At 53.2% G+C, this 12,396-nt stretch overlaps 3 protein-coding genes across 3 annotated transcripts; 1 reads left to right on the top strand and 2 right to left on the bottom strand.

The window, feature by feature from the left end:
- Positions 1 to 161: 161 nt before the first annotated feature.
- PSV08DRAFT_409816 (major facilitator superfamily domain-containing protein) lies at positions 162 to 2,309 on the bottom strand (the record flags this gene model as incomplete). The annotated part of the gene is made up of 3 exons (XM_014227184.2): positions 162 to 1,558; positions 1,611 to 2,001; positions 2,057 to 2,309. 3 exons carry the CDS (start codon positions 2,307 to 2,309, stop codon positions 331 to 333), a joined length of 1,872 nt encoding a protein of 623 aa, XP_014082659.1. The 3' UTR covers positions 162 to 330.
- Positions 2,310 to 5,345: 3,036 nt separating this feature from the next.
- Positions 5,346 to 9,451, bottom strand: PSV08DRAFT_371207 (delta-1-pyrroline-5-carboxylate mitochondrial; the record flags this gene model as incomplete). The annotated part of the gene is made up of 9 exons (XM_014227183.2): positions 5,346 to 6,474; positions 6,526 to 6,890; positions 6,943 to 7,050; positions 7,107 to 7,244; positions 7,413 to 7,416; positions 7,700 to 8,919; positions 8,972 to 9,241; positions 9,292 to 9,386; positions 9,439 to 9,451. The coding sequence occupies 9 exons, from the start codon at positions 9,449 to 9,451 to the stop codon at positions 5,346 to 5,348; spliced, it is 3,342 nt and encodes a 1,113-aa protein (XP_014082658.2).
- Positions 9,452 to 9,928: 477 nt separating this feature from the next.
- Positions 9,929 to 10,871, top strand: PSV08DRAFT_351594 (HAD-like domain-containing protein; the record flags this gene model as incomplete). The annotated part of the gene is made up of 5 exons (XM_014227181.1): positions 9,929 to 9,988; positions 10,042 to 10,055; positions 10,108 to 10,155; positions 10,217 to 10,326; positions 10,381 to 10,871. 5 exons carry the CDS (start codon positions 9,929 to 9,931, stop codon positions 10,869 to 10,871), a joined length of 723 nt encoding a protein of 240 aa, XP_014082656.1.
- Between the last annotated feature and the right edge of the window lie 1,525 nt (positions 10,872 to 12,396).

The raw sequence follows: 12,396 nt of genomic DNA on the forward strand, positions 1-12,396 counted from the left end.
ATGTGGCCTGGAGATGGGACGCGCTGCTATTTGTGGAGTGCTTCTCTGGCAGCAGCTACTAGCGTGGCCGCTGCGGATGATCGCCGAACATGATCCGTTTGAGACGACTGTCATCACGTGAGATCAAGGAAGCAGGGCATTGGCCTAGTGGCAGACAACTATTCGTAGTGGAGGAGACTCTTGGCAGTCTGTTGATTGTAATATTACAAAACTATAGAATCGACTATTGACTCTAGGATATGGGGTATATGCTAACGCTGTGCGTCTAGAAATAACTCAACTTTTTTGGCCGTGAAAATGCAATCTCCAAAACAACTTCGTAACACATGTCTATCGCTTGGCGCTCGCTCGGCTGTTGCCTCGTGGCCTGTTCGTAAAGCTCTCTCTTGTGTTGACACGATCAATGTCGAATGGGTTCGAGTCAAACTCGAGGTCGCGCACTGTCCTTCTGCTCCTTGTTGAGCGTCCGGTGTGAATCCTCTTCAGACCATCAGCACCCTCAGTCTCCTTTTCGGTCTTCATCTCTTGGAACCTGGGCTCGGATTCCTCCATGTGCGCCTCCTCCTCGGCTTCTTCTTGTGGTGTAAGGGTGTTGGCACGAGACGTATCTTCTGATCCGGTGCCAGCAGCCTGCTGTCGTGCTGCCTTTGCGGCGTGTTGGTCGCGCACGCGTTGCATAAAGGCCTCGGACTGTGCGGCGTACTTGCACTTCTCGCGGATCTTGGCTCCGTACTTGTAGAAGAGGAATGGGAGCGGGAGACAGGCAACGGCGAGGAAGGCTGGGACCGAGGATGCCCAGTGAATGCCGAGGTTGCTGTACATTTGCGAAGTGAAGAGCGGGAAGGCAGCACCGAATACCGATCGGATGATACCATTGCCGGCCAAGACAGACGCGGCAAAGATCGTGTAAGAGTCGATGAGGTAGTTCATAATGGACAGGAAGATGAGAACCATGCCAAATCCAAACGGAATCGAGGCGACAACACTAGCAGCCCACGGCAAGGAAGGAGAGTTTGTCCAGGCGAACCAGAAGAGACCAACGGGAAGTGCAATGCCACCAATGATGCACGTGGGCAGACGAGCTTCGGGGGCAGCAAATCCACGACCGGATTCCGCAATCTTCTTCCTGTACATCTTGTTGTCGATGGTGATGACGTAGGTAATGGCAAGTGCGATTCCAATGGCGACGGCAACAAAAGGCAATCCACTGACGCCCTCATTCCAGCCACGTCCCATGCGGTACACAATGGGGAAAGCACCGAAAAGCATGTAGAGAATACCGTAGATGATGGCGTGGTACAGGGAGAGGAGAAGGACAATGGGTTCGCAGAAGAGGAGGATCCAGGGGCGCTTGAGACCAGTAGCGAACGCCTCTCCGAGCGAGACCTTTCCTTGTTCAATGTCGGCGCGGGATCGGTAAACCTTGCCAGAGAGCTTAGAGAGCTTCTCGGCACGCTTTCGGAGCAAGACTGGAGGGTATGTCTCGGGGACGAGCAAGGCTACAGTAACGAGAAGCGCACCTGCCCAAATTGCCATGAGGCCGTTGACCCACCGCCATCTAGATGAAGAGTTAGCCATGCATGATAAAGTGTGTGGTTTCAGTTACATACCCTTCAGCCATACCAAGGAATCCACCAATGATGGGGCCCAAGACTGGACCCATGAAGGGTGCGGCAGAGAAGATACTCATGACGACACCTCGCTCATTGGCAGTAAAAAGATCAGCAATAACACCTCCAGCGTTGGTCAGAGGACTGGATCCAAAGGCGGCGGCGAAAAATCGAAGAATGAGCAGTGAGTAGATGGAATCTGCGCCAGCAACACCGGCGTTGAATGCCATGAAAGCGAAGTATGTTCCTAGGAAGACAACCTGGCGACCGTATAATTCCGAAAAGGGGGCCCACAGGAGGGGTCCGAGTGCGAATCCCAGGACGAACAGTGATACACCGAGTGTGACGATTTCTTGGCTGACTTTGAACTCCATCATGATTTGTTGGATACCTGGCAAGTATTAGCTTTTGGCATGTCTGCAATCCCAGATACGCGTGATACATACCTCCAGAGAAGGCAGACGAGCAGAATGATACGACGAGAACTGAGTTTGCTACGGCGATGGCCATGATCCATTTCTTCGACTTGGGCCAGGTCATGGGGTTCCTGGGGTCATTGTCGATCCACTCGACGACATAGGGATCCTCCTCTGTTCCCGCACCCTCATAGTCGTAGTTGATGATCTCCCGAGTGACCACGCCCTGGTCGGTGATCATTTGCCAATGTGAAATTCCTTCTCTTCCTGACTCGACGTCCATATTGGTGTTATTAGTGGCAGAGCCAGCGGGGACCTCACGGTCCTTTTCCGTCATGATTATATCGTCCAGTCGATGTACTGATGGTGTTACGGTGTTGGTGTTGCGGTGTCCGTTATATCTCCAGGGCGGTGAAGTGGTGAGGTGAACCAGGCGTTGCAATTCTTTGGTCCAAGAGCCCGATGTTATATTAAAAAACGGTGTAATATGTATAGAGGTCGACAAAGATAGGAAGCAATGACGACCGTTGAAAGCTTGGAAGAGGAGGAGCGACGATCAATGTGCCAGACGGTGGGACCTACGCCGCATATAAACAGTCGTGCCCAACAGCCACCGACACACTTTTCATTAGCTTGCAAGGGCGCGTCAAACGGAGAACGCGGACAACGAATCTGTTTTCGTCACTGCCCAGCGATCTGGAACCTTTCCGGAATTACGGCATAGCCGCTGCTACCAGTGCCATCCCTGGGCCCTATGACACCATGATGCTAAATCTTGAGCATTGCTCGGCCGAGATGACCGGCAGCGCTAATCCGTTTCCACCAGCATGGCCAGTAGCGAATCTAGAAAACCCAAGCCTCGGGCCCAATCATATGCGCTGCAGCGGACCAACAAAGCGCCGAAGTAGAGAGAAACTCGTATACTATTCGTGGCAAATGCAAGGAAGAGAAAGAAAGTAGAAGATTCTTACGGCAGCACTCTGTATGTCTAGCCTTACCCGAACCTAAAGCGAACTTGGTGCGTCATAGGGCCTTCTGGAATTGGACTCGAATTTTCATCAGCCTTTTTCCTTCTGTGCAAGCCACCCCTGACACTTTGGCACCGAGATGCCGAGGTACATCGATACAACAATGCGTGTGCGATATCAATAAGGACGGTATGAGAAATTCCATGCTCCACTCTTGCCCGCGCTCGCGCTCTCGCTTCTCGCGCGCTCCGCTGTGCATGGACATATTTTAGATGTCCGCTGGGAGGGGGGGTCACGAGTCGGGTCGGAGGGTCGGACGGCCTTTATTCCACCATGGTGGCGACGATCCATAACAACCGTTTCGCATGCAACAGGTTTGTATGTACGTGCACTGGAGATTCCACACCGTTGGCGGACGAATCTCTTGGGTGTGACCGAGGAGCTGATCAATCAAGTGAATGGAACAGGTTGACCCAGCCAGTTGGTGCATATCAAAAGCTAGAGCTCCCTTTGCGTTCCAGCCTCTGAACTATATTACTCGCAACTTGCAACTCGATGCGGAGTTCGGAGCTTGAGGAGTTTACGCTTTTAATCCCGTTTGGGACATGAGAACGGATATAGGGCGTAGGGCGGTTTGCGCCAGAACCCGACTCTGGCCGCGCTAGTACTGTAGTAACGCCACCATCGGACTGAACTTCTTGTCCCGACTCCGACTCACAAAGTGCTTCGTACGTAGCTTGGATTTCTAATATCATGTGAGTCACACATCCACCACGCCATTGTCTCTTCTTTGTCCGTAAGCTAGTTGTGTATGCTTTCCCCTCAATTACATCTCCACTTCTAGTGGCAGAAATACGAGATGAGGAGACACGGCCTTGTTATCCAGGATCCCCTTTCGTCCACAAAGATAAGACAAGTATACAAATACAAACTCTCGCCCAATATCTCCGCACGTCCACAATCCTACACAAGCCCAAGCACCCTTCCCCCTGTACCTCATCTCTCCAACAACTCTAGCCCCAAGCCCAACCCAAAAATTTATCTCTTCCTGTCAAAGGTCCTCTTTACCCCCGATACCCCAATCCCAAACCTAATCCCAAAATAAGAAACAAAACAAAAAGAGTTCACATCCTCCCATGCGCAGTTCTTGGCTCCGCACAAACCAAGCACCAAACTCCCTTTGCACAAGTCAAGCTTTCCCTTAAACCCCAAACTAAACCCAAACGTGATCCCCTTCCCGTCCACCGCCACACAACCCTAACCTCAAAACAAACAACCGTTCACTCATACGGACTCTATCCACCTATACGGAAAGTCATAGCCCAGCCCCCCCCAAACCAAGCTCCCATCAAGCTTCTATCCTGTTCCCCTTTTATTCCCCCCCAACCTAACCCTAAAAAAAACTTATCCCTTCCCTTCCCTTCCCTTGACCTCACAAACCCCTCCTTCTCTCTCTTTTTATCCTCCTTGACCCCCTTCACTCCCCACATCCACCAACCCCAAGTTTGTTTTTTTCTCCCCTAAATTCTGATATGTGTTCCAAATTCCCCTTCTTTCCCCCCGCGGCCCCACAAAGCAAAACTACAAAAAAAAAACAACACAAACTCCACTTTGTACCTTTACTTCCAATCTAAACATCGACTTCTTCATCAGCCCACTACGCATCCACCATCCTCCAATTTACCAAATCCTTTGTAAATTAAAAAAAGGGGGGGAACGTGCACGGTGCGAGTCATGGGTCGCATAGGTAGGTTACGGTGTGTTTGCCGAGGTAAGGTTGTATATATCGTGGAAGCCGTGAGGTGTGTGGGGTTTGGAGTCGAATTGGCATGTGTGTTTTACTTGGGAAAACTTGGCAGGGTATAAGTCTTTTTTTTGGGGGGGGGGGGGGGAAGGGGGGTAAGCAAATGAAGGTGATTGGTTCGTGGTTGGAAAGGTATAAAAGGTGATTGTGAGGGGTTTTGCAAGTGATTTTGTGTGCCACCGAGTTGCTAGGGAAGGTTGCAAGGATAGTGGTTGGAGGGTTTTTAGCTGGGACGGGTACGAGAAGGAAAGAATGATTTAGTGGTTTCTTTCTCTTTTCTTTTCTTTTTTGGCTTGATGAAATCCGGTTTCAATGGGAGAGAGATATAGCAATTTGTATCAAATGAGCGATATCTACCCCCCCCCAAAAAATTCCCAAACATTCTTTTACCGAGAGAGAGAGAGAGAGAGAGGGAAAAAACGATAATGATCCTCTTCCCCTCCAATCGTAAATTCATACCCAGATATTCATGCTCATGCCCAACGCCCCTCCAAAAAAAAAAGATGACCCCTTCAACCCTAGTTTTCCCCAACCACACACACCCCCTCTAAACCTCATTACTAGGATATCCCACCTTCTCGGTAGGCAAAAACTCCTCCTTGACCGCCCTGACATTAACAAAGCGAGCGAGTAAATTCGCACTACCCGCCTTATCATTCGTGCCGCTGGCCCTCGAGCCGCCAAACGGCTGCTGGCCGACGACGGCACCGGTACACTTGCAGTTGATATAAAAGTTACCGGCTGCATTCCTCAGCTTGTCGGCTGCAAACTTGATCGTCTCGCGGTCCTTTGCAAAGACGGCGCCCGTGAGCGCGTACTCGGACGTGTCGTCGATTTGGCGGATGATGTTGGCAAAAGCGTTGGGTGCGGCGTCGTCGTAGACGTAGGCGACAAGGATGGGACCGAAGAGTTCGCGCGAGAGGAGGGGGTGGTTTGGGTTTTTGGTCAGGTAGACGGTGGGGTGGATATAGTAACCCTTGCTGCTGTCGTACTTGCCGCCAACGATGAGTTCGAGCTCCGGGTCTGTTTTGGCGTCGTCGATTACGCCAGAGAGTTTCTTGAACGAGGCTTCGTGAATGACGGGGCCGATGAAGTTGGAGAAGTCGGAGGGCTCGCCGATTTTCAGGGCCGAGACTTCTTTGACGAGGATTTCTTTGAATTCAGGCCATGCAGACTCGGGGACATAGAGGCGAGAGCAGGCGCTGCATTTTTGGCCTTGGTACTCGAACGCGCCGCGGACCGTCTGGATGGCGGCGTTGTGCATGTCGGCGTCCTTGTGGATGAGATGGAAGTTCTTGCCGCCAGTCTCACCGACAATCCTGGGGTAGCTCTGGTACTTGCCCTCGGCAACGCCGTTGGCAATCTTTCCGTACAGCTGTCGGAAGACTGCTGTGCTGCCAGTGTAATGCAGGGATGCGAATTGCCTGTGAGCGAGAACCTCCTGTGTGACTTCCACAGCGTCACCAGGGACCCACTGGATGACGTTTGGTGGAAGTCCAGCCTCGATCAGAATCTGGTAGAGAAGCCAGTTGGAGGCGATTGCAGATGGCGATGGCTTCCACACAACGACGTTACCCATCAGAGCTGGGGCTGCGGGGAGGTTACCGCCAATGGCTGTGAAGTTGAAAGGAGATACGGCGTAGACGAAGCCTTCGAGGGGTCGGTATTCAACACGGCTATTTCAGTTAGCTTTGGCCTTGAATTTGGTAAACAGCGACTGCACATACTTCCACACACCGGGAGAGTTGTGGACTGGCTGGTGGCCATATGTCTCTTCCGCGTACTTGACATTGAACCTCAGAAAGTCACACAACTCCGCTGCTGCGTCAATCTCGGCTTGCCATGCATTCTTTCCCTGTCCCACCATTGTCGCTGCCATGATCTCATATCGGTACTTTGTGGAAATGAGATCTGCCGCCTTGAGAAACACTGAGGCGCGGTCGGCAAAAGGGAGCGCTTCCCATGCTGGCTTCGCTGCCAATGCGGCATCGATGGCCTTCTTGACATCCGCTGTGCTGGCGTTGGAGTACTTGGCAATGATGTCGGCGTGGGAGGAGGGGTTGTTCTGAGTGAGGATAGACGAGGTTTTGATCTGGAAGCTGTCAATGAGAATGAAACTACCAAGCCAGTGTTCTCGGTCTTACGTATTCTCCTCCTACGGCAAGAGGAACCTCTACAGGACCCTGCTTCTTCATACGTGCAACCGCATCTTGAAGCTTCTGTCGGTCGACTGAGCCTTTGGCGTAGTGTTGCTAGAACTGTTGGTTAGCAAATATCCTTCAGAGACATGGAAGTATCTCCAACTCACGTTTGGCTCGTTGTTAACAGTGGGAATCTTGAAGTTTGCAAGCGTCCCCGCATATCGTCGTGAAGCAACCTGCGCACCAGCATAGGCTGTGGGCAGTGTGCTCAATGACCGGGTAGCAGAGCGAAGCGGCTGGAGACCCTTTGAAGAACCCATTGTAGATGATTTGGAATGTCAATTAGCCAAAAAGCTTGGGGCTTCTTGTTATGTATCCCAAGCTGTGAAGCTCGAATCGAATGAGCTCTGGGGTTGAGCCGACGAAAGCCGATAGCTAGTGTGGGGCAGACGATCGCCGCAGTGGTAGCGAACATGTCTTGGGCACCACAATCGGCGTGGAGCTACAGCACGAAATGATCTTTTCGTCAGTCTGGTGGCCGATGTCGCACTTTGGTTCGGTCAGTAGCGGTCCAGAAGGAGGTGGATGATTGGGCAAAAGTTTTCATCAATCGGAGGGGGTACACGAATGCAAAGTGGCTATCATGATGTGATTGTGATATCTACTCGAGACCCAATTCCTCTTCTCAGGGGAAAGCCAGTACTGCAGGTGAAATACAAAACGCCAATTCGCCAGTCGACTCTCGTCGTAACATGCTTACATTTCCATGGCCTCTGGTGCTGCAGTGTCGTTGGAGTCGTCGCCCCAAAGACCTTCCAGCTTGAATTCGGCAGCCCATTCCTTGACAATCTCCTTCTGGTCACCAACGAGACCCCCCTTCTGGGCGGGAGCCGTCTTTGTCGTTGCAGTCTCGGCGGGCACGTACTTGGGCGGGCTTGTCCATCCTTGAATGCGACCATCTCTCCAGTCATTGATGACAGTCTGTGCTGCAGCATGCATGTTGGGTATTCCACCCCTGCCTAGTCGACCTCGTTTCCTTGCTACCTGAACCAAAAAGTCGGTCGTCCTGTCATTGCCTATGGTGTGTAGTGGGGGCAGATCGTAAACCTCCATGAGTTTTGCAAACAGTTCTTCTGAAGAGGAGAGCCTCTTCAACAAGAGGGTTACGGCTGGGATGGGATCCTCGATTTCCCTGGGCGGGACGGCATTCAGAAGAATCAGTCGTGCCTGTTGCTGTACTTTACTTTCCTTGGAACCTTCAGTGTTTGGGAAGACAATGCCAGGCGAGTCTAGCAGCTTGAGCTTGTTGTCAAGCTTGACTTCTCGTAAGCTGGTAGTGACGCCAGCCTCGGCGCCAGTTGGGCAACCGGCAGATCTTCCTCCTAATCTTGAGGTCAAGGCGTTGATCACCGAAGACTTGCCCACATTGGGATATCCAATGATTCCAACCTTGACCGAGCGCTTGAGCTGCCGTGACTCTGCAAAAGTCTTGAGAGCTTTGAAAAGAGTCTCCGATGTACCCTTCATAGTGAGGTCCTTGTGCTCAAAGGTCTTTGCATTGGGCGCAGGCTTGGATGCGCGCAGCGGAAGGGTGGGGAAAGAGCGACGGAGGTGAACGAGCCATGCTCTAAGGGCTGGCGGAGGGACAAGGTCAATCTTGTTTAGGATGAATATCAGGCGCTTGCTCGAACGGTCTGCCGCCATGACTGCCTGCTCCACCTCTTTCGATCGTGTTCCCATTGGATCTCTTGCGTCGAGAACATACAAGACAACGTCTGCTGAGTCAACGACTTGCTTGTAGACCTTGTCAAACTGCTTTCTTGATGCGTCTTTGCGAACCTTGACCCCGTCGCCTTCATCGTCATCGTCTTCTTCCTCGCTATCTTCCATGGCGTCTGCATCGTTGTCTTTTTTCTCAAACTCAGCGGCGCGTGCTTTCGCAGAAGCCAAGAGGGCGGCCATGGGATTCAGTTTGTTGTCCTAGTATGCATTAGTAATTTTGGCGCATCGCTGAACTACTCAGGAAACGCACCACCTGCATCGAATCCTCGTCCTCACTGCTGTCGTCTGCGAGTAGCTCGTCGCCTTCGGCGTCAAACTGCTCAAACTCTTCGTCGTCCTCCATGGCATCTTCAGCAGCAGTGCCATTCAGTCTCTGCTCCTTTGCCAGCTGTCGTCGGCGCGCATTTTCTTCTTCTCGGTTCCTTCGCTGCTCCTCGGCCTCTGCCAAAATCTTGTCTTTGTAAGGGAACAGATTGGGAATGCCAGGCTCCTTCTTGGTCTTGCTTCGCCATGTTGGATCCTGCGCGCGTTAGTTATATGAGCGCTGCCGAGATGCGCAAGTTGCCATACCTTCTTTGCAAGCTTTCTTGCCTTCTTCTGCTTGGCCGCTGACGCTTTTTCAATCTTGTGGCGCAGGCGCACGGGTACGCGCTTTGATTTTGGCTCTGATATTTCTGTCAGTATCGCTCAGTTTGCGCCGTCCGGTGCGTGTCTTACTTCCGACCTTCATTGTGGATTGTTGGGCTTGTGTTTGGATGTCGAGGTCGAAATTTCGACATCTTCCAAAAAAGTTCGCCAGGTGAAAATACTGCCGCCCTCTGCCGCCCAACTAGCGCGGCTCCACCACTCCCCCACTGCCAATATCTTGATTATTAGTCACATGATTGCCGACAGACACACATACACACACCCGGAAACAAATCAGACACACGTGGTTATTCGATTCACACATGGGATAAATATCCTATATGCAATTCCATACAAGTCCAGTTGATCACAACAGCGTCTTTTGCAAGCTAGTTTACCGCACGGAATCGGCATTGTGATTGGCTGCAGAATAATCGGAAAAACATCGGATAGGCTTCCTGACGTGGCTAACCCAGTAGGGCGTTGTCTCACAGCGTACATATGTAGTTTACCTTCACCGTCAATTGAGAGCCAGCAACATTTTCAACGCAGCAAAAGATATTGCAAAAAGTTAGCAACGATGAGTGCATCCAAACCCAACTTCTCGGCACCTGCGCAAAGGATAAAGTGCCATGGCTTGGTGAGTACAGGCATCGACTGACGGCGGCACGTTGACAGGTACTGACTGAGCAGCTCTTTGACATGGAGTGGGTGACGAGGTCTGGCGAATGTCAGCAATGGTGGCTAAGCACATAACAGTGGTACGATTATCGACTCGACGGTTGCAATCGAGAAACACTGGCATAAGTAGGTTACAGTGGGCAAAGCAGATAGATGCGAGGCCGAGGCTGACATGTGCATTGCCCAGGATTGGCAAGGAGATTGGAGTTGCGCCCGAAGTAATTCTGGCAACATCACACGGGCGGAGGTCTATCGACGTGCTCAAGATGTATGAGCCGAAGCTGGCTAATTGGGAGTGTGAGTGTGCCAGGGTAGACCATGTTGTGGATGTTTTGCAACTAAACGAAACAGATATTTGCCATGCCGAGGGGCTGGTACCCAAGGAATTTGGGCAGGACGCCGTTGAGATCCCCGGATCGCGTGCCTTGCTGGACCAGCTGGAGGAACAGGGTGTTCCGTGGTGCATTGTGACGTCCGGCACACGTCCGCTTGTACAGGGTTGGCTGGACGTGATGAAACTGGCACACCCCAAGAACCTGGTGACGGCAGAAGACGTGCTCAACGGCAAGCCGGATCCCACGTGCTACCAGATGGGAGCGGAGAAACTGGAGCTGCAAAAAAAGGAGGCTTCTATCATTGTCTTTGAGGACGCGCCAGCAGGAATTCGGTCAGGCAAAGCGGCAGGGTTCGTGGTGGTGGGTCTCCACACGTCACATACGCTAGAACAGATTGTGGAAGCTGGGGCAGACTACATTGTTCAGGACATGGGCAGCGTCACGCTTCAGTCATGGGACAAGACGACGGGGGAGGGTGAGATTATCATCACGAATGCGTTAGTGTAGGGGTGGAGTGTATGTACGCAGATAAAGGGGGGGGGGGGGGGGGGACAAGTGTACTCGTAGACCTTTGTTGCTGAGGGCGGGGCGGGTAGTTTAGACTTTTGGTGGCGTAGGAGTTCTGCGGCTCTGCTTACTGTGCGCTCTTGACTTGAGAGTCGATGCCGTGTGCAGGCGGTGTTACTCGGCTAGAGTCAGAGATGCAGAAGGTGGTTCGACGTTGTATGTGGGTGGGGACTAGAGTGCAGCGCAGGCGTGTCGAGTGCTGTGCGTACATATGTAGGTGGGTAGAAATAGCTGACGCATGCACCCAGCCTGGCGTGAGCAGACCAGCCTTGCCGAATGAGCAGTTGGGGTTGGAGGTTGGAGGGGAGAGGGAGGGGGGGCGGTTGCAGTGGGCCTAGCCTTGTTTGGCCGGGCGATTCACGTTGTGTCGCATCGCATGAGATGCCGCATTCATGGGCAGGTGAGTCATGACGGACGAGGAGGAGGATGAGGGCGAGGGCGAGGGGTGGTTGTTTGTTTTGGTTGTGTATAAGAGTGAGCAGTTGTGTGGAGAGGGCCAGTCGGGTAAGGGCGCCATGGTTGGCGGGCAGCGACGAGGGAGTAGATGTAGGTAGGGCTTGCCTGGTGGCCTGTGGATTCCTTTTGGGCCAGGCGGGCGACAGCCAGCCAGCCAGCCAGCAGGCGGCGGCGGAGGGTCGCGAGGACGTGGGTAGGCGGGACTGCGACGACTAGGACTAGGGCGGGATTGGCGGACTGGCGGGCGGGCGGATTCGCACTGGAGTGGTCAGTCGACGACGGGCGGGCGAAACACAAAGGGTTGTAAGACGGTGGCGCCGGGGCCGGTTTTGGGTTCCGCAAGTGGTACTGAAGCCCCCTTGCTGCAAGGTACGCGCAGGAACAGCAGCTTGAGCGCCCAAGTGGACGCGGGCGAGGCAGCTGGCCAGCGCCGACTTCCGAACCAGACCATCCGTGACCAGACCAGTCGAGGGACTTGGACACACAGTAGTGTACGTATGTGTCTATGTAGGGGCGGGTGCGATGCCCCTTGGCCGTGCGCGCGGGCATGACGGTCCATCTCACAAAGGCGACTCTCGGCCCGGGGGGCGGTTGGCAGACGGCACCTGGCACCAGTGTGGTCGGCGAGTCGCCAGAGGCACACCCGCATGCACCCTCTCGCACACGCACACAGGTACGGTACACACGCACACGCACACAGGTACGGTACACACACACACACACACACACACACACACACACACACACACACACACACACACAGTCAATGGCCGGCGGGCGAACGCCACCCCAGGCTGGGCAGGAAGCAGACAGGCGACGAGCCGGGCGCCGACGTTGAGCCACGCCGCGGGCGGTGGACGCAGACGGTTTTTTGACGTGGACCGTGGGAGAGGAGACGGGCGGGTGGCCAGGCCATGCGTCGAGTATATTGCAGCCAGGCAGGCTATAGCTGCTAGGAGTAGCTGCTACTCAGACAGGATGGTATTCACTGACTGACACCTACCAGACC

The sequence above is a fragment of the Bipolaris maydis genome, assembly GCF_028858645.1.
Source record: "Bipolaris maydis strain C4 unplaced genomic scaffold PSV08scaffold_7, whole genome shotgun sequence".
NCBI lineage: Eukaryota > Fungi > Ascomycota > Dothideomycetes > Pleosporales > Pleosporaceae > Bipolaris > Bipolaris maydis.